The sequence below is a fragment of the Nerophis ophidion genome, linkage group LG05, assembly GCF_033978795.1.
Source record: "Nerophis ophidion isolate RoL-2023_Sa linkage group LG05, RoL_Noph_v1.0, whole genome shotgun sequence".
NCBI classification, from domain to species: Eukaryota; Metazoa; Chordata; class Actinopteri; order Syngnathiformes; family Syngnathidae; genus Nerophis; species Nerophis ophidion.
This window is the reverse complement of record NC_084615.1, coordinates 48534326-48554777: the sequence shown is the minus strand read 5'-3', so window position 1 is coordinate 48554777 and position 20452 is coordinate 48534326. Positions and strand designations below refer to the sequence as shown.

Sequence of the window (20452 nt, the reverse complement as noted above, 5' to 3'; positions counted from 1 at the left end):
TAATTCCAGTTGTCTCTTTTTGTAACTCTTTTTTTTTTTATGGTTGTACTTGTATAGCGCTTTTCTACCTTTAAGGTACTCAAAGTGCTTTGACACTTTTTTTTTTTAATTCAAAGATATTCTTGCAGCTTTTCAAGTCTTTTTTTAGAGGAATCCATGCGTCACACAAGTGCACACTTGCAGTAATATGCATTCGGGTTATGCAAAAAAGGGGAGGATAATGAAGAATTAACGTTTAGAGGAAGTCAAATGAGTCATATTTGCCATCCAATAAATGATTGAGTACATATAAATATTTACATACTGTATGTATATGCAAATGTAATATTAGCCCCTCATCTGTAACTAAATAGGGCAACTAGCCAGCAGAATATCAAAGGACAGTACTTGGGGTGGTCATTGTACAGCTTGCACACCAGTATAGGTTTGCTAGTGTTGTATTGTACAGCTGGTCTGGACATTCTCTTCCAGTCTGAAGGACGACTTAATGGCGAGAAAGGATCAACGATGATGCCGGTGAGGAACTGTTGAACAAAAGCTTTTATTTGATCAAGCGAGCCCACACAATTACAGGTACTGCAGCAAACCTGGAGGAGATGTTAGCCAAATGAAAAACTCTCTCTTTCTGCTACCTTTTACATGAAGTCACTTCCTCTGTGTTGTGCAAGTCTTGGGACCGGCAAGTCTGGACAAAGCCCAACTGTTTGTACCAATGTCGAAAACATGCGTTGTGACCTCTGACCCTTTATCAGTAATTCGGTAGATGGAGGCTTCTATCAGATGTTGCTCATGTGCTTTTACTCCCAAGATAAAATACAAATCCCTCATTCAATTCCCAAATTTATGTTGGGCTGAGCTGTATTTGATATCTGGAACAAAAGCTATTAGGGAGCTTTTCCATTGATGGAATAACCCCCTCCAGAGTTTTGGGCCCTGGGTTATATTAAATCAGGCCCAATCTAGTAGAAGATGTATATGCTATAATTTACAGATACTACATTAACCACTGAAAAATCACAAACAGTTGTAATAGGTCAAGCATTGTCTGGGGATGCACAAGTGCTGCTGGCACACAGGAGCTGCAAGTAGCAAGTGTCTTGCCTCAAGTCAAGCATGGCAGTGTAAACTTCATGGTTTGGGGCTGCATAAATGCTGTCAGGAATGGGGAGTTGTGGTTCATTGAGGGTAAACATGAATTTTAACACGTGTCTTGCCTAGAGTCGAGCATGGTGGTTGCTAGCGTCATGGCCTGAAGCTGCATAACTGCTGCCATCGATTGGGAGGCGCAGTTAATTGAGTGTAAACATGAATTCAAACACAAGAAAGTATCAGGTGTCCTGCCTAATGTCAGGCATGGTGGTGTTTGTTCTTCTCCAGATCATGTCACTAACACCAACTTTGTTCTTCCAAGTATGGGAAGCAAGAAAGTGAGTGTGAAAGACAGTGCTGAGAAGAAGACATGGATGATATTCATTAAATTAAGAAAATAAATCCTCAAAAACATGACAGAATGTGTAGTTAGCAAACTCGGTGAAGCAATTGGAGCCTAGCACTGCTAGTCTGCACTGTACTGAAGCAGAATGAGTTGATATCGCCAGCTAAGGGCGTACAAAAAATGGCGAACATTTACTCAATGAGAATATGGAGAACCTGCTGATGTTGTGTTTGACAGAGTAGCAGCTGGAAGGAGATAATGTAAGTCTCCTCTCCAAAGTAACTATTGTACTGTCACGACTTGAACAGGACACAGATGCAGGAGTTTGAAAAGAAAGATTTATTTCGAACAAGGGAAAGGGTCCAAAAGGGGAGAAACTTAACAGGCTATCAAAAGCCGAGCTTACCTAACCTAAAAACTAACAACATCTCAATGAACTCAAAACGCTCCAGTAGCGGAGGGAAAAACGGTGCAAAGAAAACAACATGCAAAATATAACAAAAGGGGCTCCAAGGGAGGCAATGCTAATCTTACCTGACAAAAAAGGTACATAAAACGTGGCAATGGCTGTGCACATGGATTGCTGGAGGTTTGCACAAAAGGTACGAAAACACTCTGGCACAGGACAGAAGGACGAGACATTTATACACATGAGGGTGGGTGACACAGGTGGACACAATCAGGCAATCAGGAAAGACATCAGATCAGTGAAACAGGAGGAAAAGCAAGTGATCTGAAATGAGAGGGAGAGTCAGTATTTCAAAATAAAACAGGAAATGACAAAACATGAAACCAGACAAAACCCAGACCAGACGAAACCCAGGTGTGACATGTACATTAAAACTACAATACATACGACAATATTTCCATTGTATTGTTTTTTATACTATATTTATCATCTAAAAGTGTTTTTTTCTTATTAAAAAACATGTTAAAATTGTGTTGTTTTGGAGCAGATTCATTACAGTTCAATTAATTTTAATAAGGAATATTGATTTGAGATATGAGTATTTTGAGTTACAAGCTCTGTCACAGAACCAATTAAACTATATACCACAGACTACTAAAAACTCCTTAATTGGCTTTTAAACATGTTTGAACACGGGTGCTTGTCTTTCTCCATTCGCCATCCTCTCACTGGCAGCCAATCAATCTTAATGATCGATTGACTGGAACCCCATGTGACCTTGTACGGGTCATGATATGTATGTTACAATAGATGAAACCGTTAAACATTCTCTGAGAGTGAATGACGATGTACTTTGATGTAGGCCTTCCCAGCCTGACAGAATGTAAACAGCAGCAGAACTCTGTGTGAGCATGTCAACAAGCCAAAAGGTTGGACTCACAAAGGACCACCACAGTCGGGGGAAATATGTGAGGACAGTCCTGAGAGTTATTTCTAGCAGTAGGGTTGTGAGGTTATATGGGTCAGGGTCAGAGGTGTCCTGTCCTGGATGACATCCAGCGAGCAAACAAGTCGTCTGTAGCAGCAGACCTCAGTATAAATACAGGAAATGATCCACATGCCAACATCTGCAATGCTTTTGCGAGAAAAAAAACTTGTGTTGATAACATCTCACCGCCATTTTCAACGTTGGACACGATCGGGAAAATTCTCAGGAAAGTGCAGATCTCTGCCAACTCTAAACCATACTGCAACAATAGTACAACAAATGGTGAAACAATAGGGCAACTTTTGTGCAAATGTAGTACGCATAATTGCTGGGTTGCATATAACGTCATGTCTGTTTTTGTTCTTTGCGGCCTAATTTACACGATGGTCAAGCAGCTTGAGCGTAGAATTTAAATCAAGTGAGAGTGAGTGTAGAGTTTGAGGAGAAAATGCTGTATTGCTGTTCTGTTCTTGGGTGTTCCAAGAACAGAAGCTGCTGATGTTTTTCCCCACGGAAATAAATGTTTAACGCAGGAAATATGAGGAAACTCAAACTTCAATCCATCCATCTATTTTTTCCACCACTTTCTCTCGATGTCACGGGGTGCCTGGAGCCCGTCTAGTTGCACTCGGGCTGAAGGCAGGATACACCCTGGACAAGTCGCCTCCTTATAAACTGTCATCCAGAAAATATATTTGAAGCCAGCGAAGCCAAACGTCAGTTTGTGATGTATTGACATTATTGTCCAGGGTGTACGCCACCTTCCGCCCGAATGCAGTTGAGATAGGCTCCAGCAGCCCCTGTGACCCAGAACGGGACAAGCGGTAGAAAATGGATGCATGGAAAATTTTAATTGGTTGTTAACTTTTTTTTTTTTTTTTAGAAACAGCATTTTTCTAACTGATAAAAAACATGTCCACTGTTGAGGACAATGCTTGTCAGAAATTAAAAGCTGAAAGACACTAAAGTGAACATTATTGTTTTACACTGAATGTTTACAGTCTCACTTTAAAGACAAGCAACTGTTAAGATTTTTGAAAAAATATTTATTTGAAACAGTGGATCTCCCTGTGCTATTCTTTGCACTTCAAATGTATGTGTGTGGTAATAAATATGATTAAAACATTTTAGTATTAAGTTTGTGTTCAAGAGTAAATGTTTTTATCTTAAACATTCCAACCACTTCATTTTACACACGATAAACATTTTTGGCCTTTTTTTTTTGAAAATACATATACCACAATAATATCGTACCGTGGCCTTAGTAACGTGATAATATCATACCGTGAGATCCCTACTGTTTTGAATTAAAATGATCAAAAACTAGTATTAGTAACTGCATTTTGATTAACTCACTTTTATTTATGTAATTTTACAAATTATTTTTCAATTGTTCTGTTGGTGTTAAAAGTGTTTAAAAGTGTCCATTTCAACTAGCATAAAGTAGCCGTTGCAGTTATTCCACCATTCTAGTAGATACGAGTGATGAGCAATACAACGTCATGGACAAAAACTAGTTGGTTGCTTGTTGCCATTTCATCAGACAAAAAAAAAATATATATACAGATAAATACGCACAAATAAAATTGTATTTTGTTCTTTTTTATGAGGCCACTTGTTCGTAGGTAGAATTGATCAGACTCAACCATAGTTTCCCTATTGGCCCTCGAAAAATGGAGCATAGGCCAGGGGTCGGCAACCCAAAATGTTGAAAGGGCCATATTTGACCAACAATACAAAAAAGAAATCTGTCTGGAGCCACAAAACATCTAAAGCCTTATATTAAGTGTTATAATGAGGGCAACACATTATGAAAGTGTCTTTATTAGCTAAATGAGACTACTATCAAAATGACTATTTCTCGCAGGCTGACGCAAATCTTTGTTCACAGAAATGTTGAAATGTAATATTTATTTTACACATTTTTACAACATTGTGGGGTGGCGTGGCGCTGTGGAAGAGTTGCCGTGCGCAACCCGAGGGTTCCTGGTTCAATCCCCACCTAGTACCAACCTCGTCACATCCGTTGTGTCCTGAGCAACACTTCACCCTTGCTCCTGATGGGTGCTGGTTAGCGCCTTGCATGGCAGCTCCCTCCATCAGTGTGTGAATGTGTGAATGTGGAAGTAGTGTCAAAGCGCTTTGAGTACCTTGAAGGTAGAAAAGCGCTATACAAGTACAACCCATTTATCATTTATTTACTAAAACAGAGGCTTGTCAGAGGGTGTGATAACTCCTGGAAATTACTGGCTTAGAATGGCCAAAGTTATAGATGTGTGTGTTCAAGTTGAAGGAAACGGAAACTGCAAACAAAATGACCCTAAATATACTTAAAAACAAGGCATAAAGATGCATTATGTACATACAGCTAACATAAGTAGCATGTTAGCATCGATTCACTTGCAGTCATGCAATGACCGAATATGTCTGATTAGCACTCCACACAATCTCACCTTTGTTCATTCACCCACAGCATAAAAAGTTTGACTGACAAATAGAGACAAAGAAGGAGTGCCATAAAACACCTCATTCTGTGGCAGCATCAAGGAAAGTTGTAAATGTAAACAAACTGCGGTGCGTTCAAGGACTTCCGAAATTAGTAGGACAAAACGGCGTGCGCCAAATACTCTCACCCGTGAGGAATGTTTAATGCAAACAGTGGGATTTAGAACAATTAGGAAGGTTTGTGTCATGTTTGTCGTCATCCATCCATTTTCTACCGCTTATTCCCTTTGCCGTCATAAAAAAACATATTCAAGCAAAATATCTATATTTTTCCTCATCTTTTTCCATTTATATACATTTTTGAAAAAACTCCGGGGAGCCACTAGGACGGCGCTAAAGAGCCGCTTGTGGCTCAAGAGCCGCACATTGCAGATCCCCAGCATAGGCCTTTCTTTACTATCACAAATTAAAAGCATGCATTCCCAAATATCATTATAATTCTATCTGGAAAGTGGCATCAACATTACTTTTCTGCATGTTTGTAAAAAAAAAAGTTTAATTAAAATATTTCAATTGAGAGGGACAAGCAATAGAAAATGGATGGATGGTGTTGTAAGCACAGTACCAACGGTGTGCAATTTAATGTCAAATCATATCAAATGTTTATTGGATTCATCACTATACAGTGTACATCCACGACATAACTACTGACTAAACTACTACCACAACTTGGTTTACTATTTATAAAATACAACAATGTAGGGTTACCTGGAACTTGAAATAGGCCACCCGGCCTGATTCCACACTTGGTAGTAGTTTAGTCATGGACGTACACTGTATAGTGATGAATCCAATAAACATTTGATTTGATTTTATTTGATTTGACATTAAATTTGCAAAATGCGCAACCGCATTTTGCAAATTGCGTGCCATTGGTATTGTGCTTACAACAATAGTCAGCAGTAATAGGCCATTGCGATTCATTCCAGCTCTGAGTTACATATAAAATATATATACTGTATGGAATAACAAGAGAATAATAATATATGCATCACTGGGAATTGGTACCATGAATATGCTGCTTGTGGGCTTCCTTGTTGCAGACTTGTGTACATGTGGTGCATTTAGAGAGCCAATCAGAAGCCCCTCCTCCTCGGTTAAACGCACGCACGCGGACGCCTCGCACATGTTCGCACGCACCGAAGCGCTGTGGAAGCATTGGAAGATGAAGAACAAGAAAAGGGGGGAGAAAAAGATGCAGTGAATCCTTGATTTTTTTTTTTCAATAGACGTTCTTGTGACTCATCGCCGGACCCTGTACGCAACAGTTTGCTTCGGTGGATTCAGTGTCTGTTGGCTTTTTAGAAACCAGCATTTGTACGCAAAACGCACAGCATGGAGGTCGGGGGCTATGACGCGAGAGTGACGTCACAAGAGCGTTTCTTCTGGGTGTCTTTTTCGAACTTGGACTAACAAGCCGCACGGAGTTGTCAAAAGTGGACTTTGGTTGCCAGGCTGCTTGAGGAAGTGATAGAAAGTGTGAAGGCTAGTGAAGGAAGTGTCTGGTCTGCAGCATGCATGAGAAATATTTCAACGTGTGGACGCAAGATGGAGGATGTGAATTTAAAGTCCAGACTGCATCTTCTGATGATCCTCTCTGCCTAATGGATCAGTGACCCTGGCAGTTCTTCTTGTAAATGGTAAGTAACAACAATCACACTGCACAACGCATCTCTTCTATATGCATATTTCATCTGCTTTAAAATTGTACCAGCAACTAAAAGCCTATTTATTATTTACTCATCTTGTCAGAGGGTCTAACAGTCCAGTGGGTGATGTGATACATTCACGTCAAGTATCAACAGATACTGCAGATAATAATGCTTTTTTATGGATTCGTTGAACAAAACAGGGAAAATACCTATACTTTTCTTCCAAAAATACCAACAGCAATTCTGTGATAATCAATACATTATAATATCAATGTAACCGACAAACGTAGAAAGAAATCAAACACACTTTCTCTTAATTCTGCGACCATTAAAACATCAATTGGTTAAATCCAGTTGTATGGGAACACAACACAAATTAATTTTAAATAATTTCGCAAAGTTTGACATTGAACAATATATTATCCACCTGTATCAGTACTATAGTGTAGGGCAGTGGTATTCAGAGATTTGTACCCAGTGGCTTGTTTTTTCTATCAGCCTGTAACAAAAAGTATACAAAAATGGCAAAAATGGGAACATTTGAGAAAAAAGGCACAATAAAAAAACAACATACAAACATATCGAGCTGTTTGTGCTACAAATTGCGCTTCAACTAAACAGCAATTGTGCAATAATTAAAATACTGGAAAAAAAATTATGTACAACAGTAGTGTCCCAATACAACTCTTTCACTTCCGATAAGATATTGATATTGGTTCCTTGAGTATTATACCGATATTCTTCTGCGACGATATAAGCAGGAATCATACATACTTGTATTATTTTGTATTGTGGAATGTTAAAAAAGGTTTTCTAAAATGAAAATATTCAAACAGAGAACAATGATAGCTTTTGAAAAACACTAACATATTTATTATTCACCACCTGGAGTAGACTATTGCAGTCTTTAAGAGTAAGTTGAGTGGTAATTGCTTTTCAGCGACACTTATTGGTCACAATAATTCATGAAGTAAATATCATTTCACAAGTCACATTGAACAAACACTTCAAAATTTCCATCACTTGTTTCGACATTGTAGCGTGACAGAGAGTAATTCAGCCATTTTTATAATATTTTAGTTTGCTCATTCAGATGCAACAATAAACATATTTTGACACAGTTCTTGTATTGGATTTCATGAAATGTGTACTGAATGTTGCTAATATGCTGGAAATTATATTAGTGGCGCCCCCTATTGGTTTTGGTCTAATTGCTTAGACATGTTAGCATACTGTACATGTAGTAGAGTTTTCAACAAGGTTTTTTAATCAACTGAACTTATGATTATTGACCTAAAGACAATTATTTGATAAATCCTTCCCCCATGGTTTGCTTGATGTTGATCCCCTCATTTCAAAATTGATTACCGTATTTTTCGGACTATAAGTCGCAGTTTTTTTTATAGTTTGGCCGGGGTGCGACATATACTCCGGAGCGACTTATGTGTGAAATTATTAACACATTACCGTTAAATATCAAATAATATTATTTATCTAATTTGCGGAAGAAACTAAGAAAATGTTAGCAATCGTCACACACACGTCAACCAATAAGAATTTGGCGGGGGAGGGTCATGGCAGAAGTGCATTGTGGGTCATGGAATCCTAACTGCTATATGCTATATGCTACTGCCGTAGCTATTAAAATGGATCATTTCATCGTCGGCGGTAACTTATAAAAGGGCTGAACGAAAATTGGACCAAAAAGGAAATCATGTACTGCAGATTACAAGCTAGACGTAGTGAAATATGCAGCAGAAAACGACAAGAGGAAGCGGCGCATACCTTTGGAGTTGGCAGAGTTGTTTAGAAGCGACATCGAGGAATAAGATTTCATCGGATTTATCTATTAGGAGTAACAGATTGTTTGGTAAACGTATAGCACAGGGGTAGGGAACCTATGGCTCTAGAGCCAGATGTGGCTCTTTTGATGACTGCATCTGGCTCTCGGATAAATCTGAGCTGACATTGCTTAACAGGATAAGTAATGAATAATTCCACTTGTAATCATAGTGTTAAAAATAACATTCAAAATATAAAACATTCTCATACATTTTTATGTTCAAGAATTTGCGTTAATGGTAAGACCACCAAACACCGACATGAGAGCCTGTATTAGGGTAAAATATTGTTTTTTTTTTTCAATTAGTCTCTCAGTTGCTTTCCAGCAATTTTCTTTTTCTCTTTCGTCCTCACTCGTGCTCTGGCTCCAGCCCCAACCCCGTCTCTCCTCCTGGCTGCTGCTTTTAACAGAGCGACAGGTGATTAGATGAAAAGGCCTAGGTGGGCCGTCTACGCACCTGTCACTGATTTCGAGGCCGGTCCTGGCAACATCCCGCTTTGCTGCAGGCCCGCAGGCTACGTCCCCTCCACAGTTTGCTTCAGAATAACAATGTTATTACAAAGAATAAGAGACCTATTATACTCTGGAAATGTTGGTCTTACTTAAAAATGCACACGTTTAGTTGTGTTCAGTGTTAAAAAAAATATTATATGGCTCTTAGAGAATTACATTTTAAAATATTTGGCTTCTTGGCTCTCTCAGCCAAAAAGGTTCCCGACCCCTGGTATAGCATGTTCTATATGTTATAGTTATTTGAATGACTCTTACCATAATATGTTATGTTAACATACCAGGTACCTTCTCAGTTGGTTATTTATGTGTCATATAACGTACACTTATTCAGCCTGTTGTTCACTATTCTTTATTTATTTTAAATTGCCTTTCTCATGTCTATTCTTGGTGTTGGATTTTATCAAATAAATTTCCCCCAAAAATGCGATTTATACTCCAGTGCGACGTATACAGTATATGTTTTTTTCCTTCTTTATTATGCATTTTTGGCTGGTGCGACGTATACTCCGGAGCGATTTATAATCCAAAAAATACGGTAACTCGCTGGAATATAAAGACAATAAAACACTCATCCATACATGGATGCATATGCAAAAGTGCAATATATTTATCTGTAGCGTAATTTATTTATTTATAACTGCACTTCATTGCTCTTTTATCCTGCACTACCATGAGCTAATGCAACAACATTCTGTTCTTATCTGTACTGTAAAGTTCAAATTTGAATGACAATAAAAAGAAAGTGTAAGTCTAAGTTTTTTATAACTAGTCTTGATTAATTTTACACACGTGTGCTCGTTACTGGCGTACCAAATTTCTTGGCTGACTCATAGGCTTTAAGAACAACGCCACCATGTCAGAGAAGTAATGCAAGTGTGTGTACTGACACATTTGTGTGCAACGCTTCAGGAGTAGAAGTGTTAGCTTACACCATTTCACATGACTCTCACTTTATGTGTTAGTGGTGGAGTCTCGTATCAGCCGTCCATGACCTAGCAAGTACCTCCACAATGAAGGTCAGAGGTCATCACTGCAGGCTCGCTTGCAACCTTCCTTCCATGGTCAAATATTCATCCTTCATCCTTCTCATCCTTCTCGCGTGAAAAGAAAACAGTCTTGTGTGTACTCAATGTTCTCAGCTAGGTCAAACACAAGTGTTTAACGATGCTACTGCTGCTACTTGTCAAGGCTTCACGCCAAAGATTCTCACCTCGCGAGCAGTTTGGACCAGCTTTTTGGAGGCCGAAATCTTGATCTAAGAAAGTCCACAAGCGGAGCTTGTTGCAAATAACTGTGTAGAAATATTTGAGAACCGAGAAGGGGACATTTTTTGTCAGGATAGCGTGTGGGTGACTGACAGAATGTAGTCAAGCAATTCTGCTGGACTACACACTGACACAAACACGCAAACGCACACACACACGCACACACACACGCGCACACACACACACACACACACACACACACACACACACACACACACACACACACACACACACACACACACACAGTCGCTTGGCATGAATCCGCATGTGATGATTCAATTCTAGATTCAATTAGGTGAAAAAAGACAGTCATTCCCAGCAAAAAGATGCCAGACATTACAAAATAGCCATGTCTGATTCATCACCAATATAACAGGTACGTTTTTAGAAAATGATGCGACACCTCGGAGGCTGAAGAGGAACGTGTGCTGGTGAAAATGAAAAGAAAAAGGTCCGGCATGGAGAAGACAGAGTGACGAGTGACTCACCTTCGAGTCTGAAGGGAGGCCAACAATGGAGCGATGCCTCCTGGCGCTTTAGCATTTGACTTGAACGCCTCCGAGATGATGCTCCTTCCTGCTCTCCTGACTAACCATTCACAATCCTAGAGGGGAATGGCGGCAACATTAATAGATAGACATGTAATTCACTCATAGTCATTATACTGTAGCCTTAAACAAGATATTGTTTTTAATATTAGTAAGGAGTTAGGAGTTATGGCTGTCTGCAGCATAGAGAGTATTTTGTTACGACTTGTTACGCTACGCCATTCTTTGTTTAGTTTTTGGGTGTTTTTCCTGTGTTTTTGGTTCACTTTCTGTCTTGTGCAGTTAAAGAAAGAACAAATAACCATTGGCAGTGTTGACAGTCAAGCTAAAAAGGTGCTGGAGTGATCTGACTCAAGGTCACCATTATTCTCTATTCAATATTTTAGGTCGCAAAGCAAACAAGACATAGTTAATGAAATTTATGAAATATTATTTAGTAGGGGTGTAACGGTACGTGTATTTGTATCGAACCGTTTCGGTACGGGGGTTTCGGTTCGGCGCGAAGAAATACCGAACGAGTTCCACACGAACATATGAAGTCGCCGCCTAATCTAAAGTCTTAAGAAGCTGCTCCGCTCCGTTCTGCCTCTGTCTGTACACAGCACCCTGCATTGTCCCACCCACACAACCATCTGATTGGTTACATACAAAGCCAATCAGCAATGCGTATTCAGAGCGCATGTCGTCAGGTCTTCAGTGTCGATGTCGAGCAGATAGGTCTTTAGCAGGGGAGCAACTCACTCTCCCCAAATTATAATCCAAGTCAACTATTTTCTAAACATCACTATGAGCCCGTTGACCTTCTAAAAACAAACTGCAGCTCAGCTCACTCGCAGTCCTGGCTTTAGGTGAAGGCTAGTTAGCTTTTAACGAAACGTTAACTCATTTTGCGGTGTGCGTGTGTGTGCGAGCGCGTGTGTGCATGTGTTACGGACAGTTGATTGAGATGTGTTGAAGCAGCAAAAAAGGACATTATATTAAATGAAGAGTTTCTGTCTCTGATAGTGTATAAAATATTTCAAGTGCATCATAAAGCCTACATAAACTCCATGGTGGTCAGGGATGAATTTTCCGCTACAGTTACATTAATCATTAGTAATGTAGCAGCCTAGTTTTGAATGGCAGGGTCCATGCTATCACGTGTTGATAAAAATAGAACATTTACATAATAAACATGTAATAAATTAAGCATGATGAGTTGACTTGAAACTGTTTAATGTTGCACTTTTTATATGTAGAAGAAAAGTTGTGTCATTTTATTTCATCTAAGCAACAACTTGAGGCAGTTTAATGTGGATTAACGTGGGCAGAATTATTACAATGTTCCCAATGTTAAAAGGATCAAGCCATTGTTTACAAATTTGATAAATAAATAACCAAAAAATTTATATTTTGTTGTTTTCTTACTGTACCGAAAATGAACCGAACCGTGACCTCTAAACCGAGGTACGTACCGAACCGATATTTTTGTGTACCGTTACACCCCTATTATTTAGGCTTGAGAGGGACTTGGCAGATCAGCTTACAAAGCAGACACAAAGCTAGAGTAGCCCAGAGAGGTACCTCTCAATAAGGCCGAGGCAAAATCATGAATCGAAGGATATATTTTGAAAAAGCGGCAAGTACATTGAGACATGACTACAACAGGAAGACACTTACATGCAACATAGAACACAGTAAGAGTGGGAAGAACTGTAAGAGGGAGCACAAAAAAGGAAGAAAAAATATCACATAAAGTATTAGATTAGGACACACCAGACTGAATAAAACATTACACCTTATAAACAAACAAACACCTAACAAGATTATGTGACAGCTACAATCTGGAAGAGTCAGTGGAACATGCAATCATTCGTTTTGGAAAATATATAGTACAGAAAGGAAAAAACAAAGACAGGAAGTTAGAAGACATAGACAGAAGTAACTTCCTTTCTCAGCAGCAACCAACATTTTTTGGTGAGGTTTCTACAAGAGACAAGTTTATGGAATATATTATAAATGTATGAATGTGAGGGAGGGAAAGGGAGGGAACTCTGGTTCACACTCTAGTACAGTCGGTGGCGGTAATGCACCTTTAACGTTGAGTGCCCCGCTATTAAACAAGAAGAATCAGCAGCAGCTCTTATTTTGTTTCTTCTTCATGACCTTTTTTGTGGCGCTGTCTACACATCTTGCTAATCTAATCATCACCTGGGCAGTATTTAAGCCAGTGACACTTCTATGTTAGTGTGGGATCATTATTAATGGATGTTTGCACTCATGAATATGGTTTGTGGATTGTTGGTTTTTGCTTAAACTACTTTGTTTGTTGTCAGCTCTCTGATAGCTATTTTTTCATGCACTCTAGTTTGTATTTTGAACTTTGTGACATTAAATGCTTGTTTACTTGCACGCTGCCGGCTGTTCCCTGCCTTTGAAGGTCACGACCCTCGCTAAGAAGAGCAACTGTGACATATCTTAAAGAAGTGCATTTGGCAATAGGAGCCTGAGTGTGTACATAAAAGAGCTAACAACATTTTTTAATTGTGTTAACAATTAGACATCAGGGGATAATGTATTATATGTAAAGATGTTGCTGTGTTCACTATAAAAACACTTATGAACAGTAAACAAAGAGATGCAGACAACAGGTCAAATTCTAAACATTCAATACTTCAAGTTCTTGTGATTTATATTTCAAACGACATCCAAAAGTCTCTTAAAACGTAAAAACAAAGTTGATAGGTCCAAGGGAAAAAGAAAAGTGTAAATATCCCACATTGCAGTGAAGCCAATTCAAGACAGATTTGTTGCTTGGACATTAATTGCAAAAGTAAACAAAACATAACTGGGCAAAAACTATGAAAAACTAATTCTCTTTCGAATATATCTTTAGGAAAAAGGTTCGGCTACAATATAAACTTCAGTAGTATAGTCCTTTTATAACACGATGACTGTGTTTGAAGCGATGCTAAATTAGTAATTATCTCTAAGGGTTTTTAAATGGACATGGCTGCGATGCTGCTAAAAAACACTAAAACTATTACAAAGGACTTGTATAATTGTATCCATGAGGTACTTCTGTCCATGAAAGTAGAACAAGCCAACATTGGCAGGAGACTACAATCAAGGTGAGGATCAGCTGCTGAAGTGACTGGTCGCCATGATCTTGTGACCCACCACAGTTGCTGTTGACCTAAATAACGGCATAGATCAGTTACTGTATTTCCTTGAATTGCCGCAGGACATATAGTATGCGCCTGCCTTGAATTACTGCCGGGTCAAACTCGCCTCCCAAAATAATTAGCGCTTGCGTAGTATTACCGCCTGGTCAAACTCGTGACGTCACGAGTGACACTTCCCCTGTCATAATTTTCAAAATGAAGGAGGCTGATTTCAATACCGGTAATTTGAAATGCATAAAGGGAAGAAGATTAAGAGCTAATCAGTAGGATTTAAGGTCCAAGCTAACATCACACTCAAATTTTTACTGCATACCTTTGGTAAGTGCCGGAGTGAGAAGAGGTTTTAAAATAATTAGCGAATGCTTACTTTTACCGCATGCATTTGGTAAGCGCAGGAGTGAGAAGAGGTTTTAAATTAATTAGCGCCCCGGCGGCAATTCAAGGAAATACGGTATGTCAAAAATGCAGCCCGAGGGCCATCTGTGGCCCGCAGCTTGTGTTTTACTGGCCTGCAACACAAAGACAAAATAAGAACATTACACAAAAAAACTAGTATATGCAACTTTTGAAGTAGTTGCGTGTGAATGCAGATATATGAAAGCTGCTGAAATGTGCAAGCCTAACTTAGATGCTAATGTTAGCGTGGTAACAGTTAGAATGCATCAAGTACCAAGTCATGCGTCTATAAAGTGTAAGCATGTAAAATTTGTTAAAAAAGTTAGCATGTATCAAGTACCAAGTTATACGACTCTGAGGTGTTCAGCTGCAAAATTGGTGAAAAATATTAGTGTGCTAATGTTATTATGATGGTATGCTAATGTTAGCATGCTAACAGCTAGCATGTGTCAAGTACCAAGTCATATTACTTTCAGGTGTTTGGATGAAAACTGGCTAAAAATGTGAGCATGCTAACAGCATTTGTCAAGTCAATCAATCCATCAATCAAAGTTTACTAATATAGCCCTTAATCAAAGGTCTCAAAGGGCTGCACAATCCACAACGACATCCTGGGCTCAGATCCCATCAGGGCATGAAAAAAACAACCCAAAGGGAACAACGAGAAAACCCTGGAAGGGACCGTAGATGTGGTGACCGGTGCATCCATCCATCCATCCATTTTCTGCCGCTTATTCCCTTCAGGGTAGCGGGAGGCGCTGGAGCCTATCTCAGCTACAATCGGGCGGAAGGCGGGGTACACCCTGGACAAGTCGCCACCTCATCGCAGGTGACCGGTGCAAAGGATGCCAAGTGGATACGGTTACTAATGTGAGAGTAAAGTCCATAGGGGCACCATCAGGGGATCCTCTTTCATGTAGACAAGTCAGCAGCGCAGAGACGTCACCAACTGATGCAAAGGGGAGTGGTCCATCCTGGATCCCAACTAGGAACAGCTAATGCCTCCTCCATAAAAGCTGATCCGTGGCTACCTGATAACCTCTGCCGACCAACTGGTCTAAAAAGGTGCCTATTTAAAGGCTAGAGTATACGAATGAGTTTAAAGATAAGACTTAAATTCTTCTACTGAGGTAGAATCTCTAACGGCATTCCAGAGTACTGGAGCCCGAATCGAATACGCTTTATAGGCCTCATACTTGTTTTGGCTCTGGGAATCACTAATAAGTCAGAGTTCTTTGAACGCAGATTTCTGGCTTTGAACGCAGATTTCTTGCCGGGACATATGGTACAATACAATCAGCAAGGTAAGATAGAGCTTGACCGTGTAGTATTTTATACGTAAGTAGTAAAACCTTAAAGTCACATCTTAAGTGCACAGGAAGCCAGTGCAGTTGTAATATGATCAAACTTTCTTGTTCTTGTCAAAAGTCTAGTAGCCGCATTTTGTACCAACTGTAATCTTTTAATGCTAGATAAAGGTGGGGCCTGAAATTAATACAATAGAGTAATCGAGACGAGACGCAACAAACGCATGAATGATTACAGTGTTGGTGGTGGACAAAATGGGACAAATGTTTGCGATATTACGGAAATGAAAGAAAGCTGTTTTAGTAACACTCTTAATGTGTGACTAATGAGAGAGTTGGGTCGAAAATGACACCAAGATTCTTTACCGAGTCACTTTGTATAATTGTTTGGTTGTCAAATGTTAAGGTGGTATTATTAAATAAGTGTCGTGTCTAGCAGGACTGATAATCAGCATTTCTGTTTTCTTAGCGTTAAGATGCAAAAACTTGCTGGACATCCATTGTTGAATTTCATTTAGACACGCCTACGGATGACTACAATCTGGCGTGTTGGTCAGCTTTAGGGGCATGTAGAGTTGGGTGTCATCAGCATAACAGTGAAAGCTAACACCATATTTGCGTATGATGTCATCTAGCGGCAGCATGTACAATCGTGGTCAAAAGTTTACATACACTTGTAAAGAACATAATGTCATGGCTGTCTTGAGTTTCCAATAATTTATACAACTCTTTTTTTTGTGATAGAATGATTGGAGCACATACTTGTTTGTCACAAAAATATTAATGAAGTTTGGTTCTTTTCTGAATTCATTTTGGGTCTTCTGAAAATGTGACCAGATCTGCTGTCAAAAGTATACATACAGCAATGTTAATATTTGTATTACATGTCCCTTGGCAAGTTTCACTGCAATAAGGCATTTTTGGTACCCATCCACAAACTTCTGGTAACTTCTGGTATAATTTTTGACCACTCCTCTTTTGGTTTTCTGGCATTGACTTGTTTCTTCAGCATTGTCCACATGTTCTCAATGGGGTTTAGGTCAGGACATTGGGAAGGCCATTCTAAAACCTTAATTCTAGCCTGATTTAGCCATTCCTTTACCACTTTTGTCGTGTGTTTTGGGTCATTGTCCTGTTGGAACACCCAACTGCGCCCAAGACCCAACCTCCGGGCTGATGATTATAGGTTGTCCTGAAAAACTTTTTCATTGTCCCATTTACTCTCTGTAAAGCGCCAGTTCTATTGGCAGCAAAACAGGCATAATACTACCACCACATTGTTTGACGGTAGGAATGGTGTTCCTGGGATTTAAGGCCTGAGCTATTCTCCTCCAAACATATTGCTGGGTATTGTGGCCAAATAGCTAAATTTTTTGTTTCATCTGACCGCAGAACTTTCCTCCAGAAGGTCTTATCTTTGTCCATGTGATCAGCAGCAAACTTTAGACGAGCTTTAAGGTGACGCTTCTGGAGCAAGGGCTTGCTTCTTACATGGTAGCCTCTCAGTCCATGGCGATGCAAAACACCTCTTCAGTGGCGTAGTGGTTAGAGTGTCGCCCTGAGATCGGTAGGTTGTGAGTTCAAACCCCGGCCGAGTAATACCAAAGACTATAAAAATGGGACCCATTGCCTCCCTGCTTGGCACTCAGCTTTAAGGGTTGGAATTGGGGGTTAAATCATCATAAATGCTGCTGCCCACTGCTCCCCTCACTTTCCAGGGGGTGATCAAGGGGATGGGTCAAATGCAGAGGAGAAATTTCACCACACCTACTGTGTGTGACAATCATTGGAACTTTAACTTGACTGTGGACACTGACACCTGTGTTCCAGCAGTTTCCAATTCATTGCAGACCTGCTTTTTGGTGGTTGACTCTTGATCTTCCTGACCAATTTTCTCTCAGCAGTGTTTTCTTCCTGACCGTGGCAGTGACAAAACTGTGCCATGCACTTTATACTTACGAAAACAATTGTCTGCACAGTTGCTCTTGGGACATTAAGCTGCTTTGAAATGGTTCCAAGTGATTTTCCTGACTTGTTCAAGTCAATGATTAATTTTTTTCAGATCTGTGCTGAGTTCCTTTGACTTTCCCATTGTCGCGTTTGTAATCGGGTCTAATGACTGCATCACATGAGCCCTAAATGGGCTCAGTGAAGTCAACAGGTGTTGTAAATCATAATCACTCACATGAAGTTAAGAGACCATGCCATGAAGCTTTGATTGTAACTTTTCTACATCGCCAAAATTGATAATTTATATTGCTGTTTGAATACTTTTGACCCAGCAGATTTGGTCACATTTTCAGTAGACCCATAATAAATTCGTAAAAGAACCAGACTTCATGAATGTTTTTGTGACAAACAAATATGCGCTCCAATCACTCTATCACTAAATAAAAATATGAGTTGTAGAAATTATTTGAAACTCAAGACAGGCATGACATTATGTCCTTCCCAAGTGTATGTAAACTTTTGACCACAACTGTAAATGCTGACGAGTGCATGGCCAGGAACCGAACCCTGTGGTACGCCGCACGTGACACTTTACATACTCCGTGGTCACTTTCTTATGGGAGACGCACTGCATGCTGTCAGTAAGATAAGAGTTAATCCAAGAAAAGACTAAGTCTGACATACCAATACGTGTTTTGATACATTCTTATAGAATGTTATGATCGACGGTATCGAAAGCAGCGCTAACATCAAGTAGCAGCAACTTGGATGACGCATCAACATCCATGGTTAGCAATAGATCATTTGTCATTTTTGCGAGGGCTGTCTCCGTAGAGGGATTTGCCCTGAAACCAGACTCAAAGGGTTCACAGAGATTGTTGGACGCTAAGTGTTCATTTAGCTGATGTGCAACAATTTTTTTCAGGATTTTTGAGATAAATGGAAGCTGGGACACCGGCCGGTAGTTTACCATGAGGTCAGGATCGAGGTTAGGTCTTTTGAGCAGAGGATGAATAACCGCTTTTTTGAATGCTAGGGTAATAGTGACAGGGGAAATTGATAACTTAATAATTTTTAGCACTGATGGTCCTAATAATACAAACAGTTCCTTGATAAGTTTTCCAGGAAGTGGGTCAAGTAAATCTGTTGTTTATTTTGTCCCATTTACATGTCGCAGGAGTTCCTCTGTAATAACTTCAAAAAGAGAGAGATTATTTCGGAGAACAATAGCCGTCATACATACATTCGTATCTGCGTTAATAGAACCCAGTTGTAGCTGGGACTCGCTATTTTTAATCTCCTTTCTGATGTGTAACATTTTTTTAGTAAAGAATTGCATAAAGTCATCAGCCGAGTTGGTGGAGCTACTGGGAGAAGTCCATTGTTGGGTTAGCGATGCTACTGTACTGAACACATACTTAAGATATTTTTTACCAAGGCAGATGGGATTGGAGTAGTATTTAGGTTTAGCTAAGGTAAGTGTGTATTTATAAGTTATCAAAATATGATGGAAAAACTCAAGTTTAGTCACACGCCATTTGCATTCCAGCTTTCTATATGATAGTTTAAGAACTGTAGTTTCGTCCGTGATCGTGGGTGTACGCCTTTTTAGGGGCCTTTTTTAGCTTTAGCGGTGCTATATTATCAATGACATTCTGCAGGGCATTGTTAAAGTTGTTAGTGAGATTATTGAGCCCACATAATTCGGGACTGGTGCCATTACCGAGGTTAGTAGGCCAGCAAGAGTCGTAGTTGGGGCAGTATTAATGTTACGGCTGCTAAAGCATTTTTTATTAGTTGCTTGTTGACAATGAGTCAGAGCTTCAAATTTTTACAAGGTAGTGATCAGACATTATTTAGTGTACAGGAGTACCATACCTTTGAAGATAGATAACAGCCAAATGGAGAGGTAGTGGTGTGACAGACCTCATGTAAGCACCTGAAATGATTTTTATGTATTTCTTAGGTTAGGATTAAGGTTAAAGTTTTCATTGGATACTAGTGCGACATCCCCCTCCCCCCTTTTAAGGGGACAAGCAATATGTGCACTCGTATAGTTCGAAGGAGATTCCTTGTTTAGCGGAAAAGTACCCAGTTCTATGAGCCTGAGGCGTTTGGCTCTAAAAATTGGCTCAAAAAGTTAGTATGCTAATGCTAGTATTGCTGTCTGAAACTAAGCCAATCAGTGGCCACATTACTGAACAGCACAATCTGATGGTTTTTGTGTTGTCTAGTGGCCAATACTAGTATAGTATTGGTATGTTTAGTTAATGTAGCCATTATGCTTGAAAATGCTTAATCTAGGGCAAAATTATATACAATATGCTTTGTTACCGAGAACACAAAACTAAGATATGTTTTGTTCAGATAATTTAGCATATATTGATTGAACTATATTGTATTAGTTTTATTATATTTAATGTATGAAATCAATCAAAGTTGGCCCTGCATGCTTCAATTTTTATTAATGCAGCCCT

At 39.5% G+C, this 20452-nt stretch overlaps 2 protein-coding genes across 3 annotated transcripts in view; one reads left to right on the top strand and one right to left on the bottom strand.

Moving 5' to 3' along the window:
* Positions 1-2161, bottom strand: part of tmem244 (transmembrane protein 244) — a 19072-nt gene extending 16911 nt beyond the window's left edge. The window contains exon 1 of the mRNA XM_061901245.1: positions 1970-2161. Coding sequence (XP_061757229.1) covers positions 1970-2077 — 108 coding nt within the window. The 5' untranslated portion in view covers positions 2078-2161. The remainder of the gene's footprint in view (positions 1-1969) is intronic.
* A 4286-nt stretch (positions 2162-6447) lies between these two features.
* The window catches only part of tmem200a (transmembrane protein 200A), a 49263-nt gene continuing 35258 nt past the window's right edge, over positions 6448-20452 (top strand). For both annotated transcript variants that reach the window (XM_061901232.1, XM_061901231.1), the window contains exon 1: positions 6448-6977. The gene's annotated coding sequence lies outside the window, so the exon portion shown is untranslated. The remainder of the gene's footprint in view (positions 6978-20452) is intronic.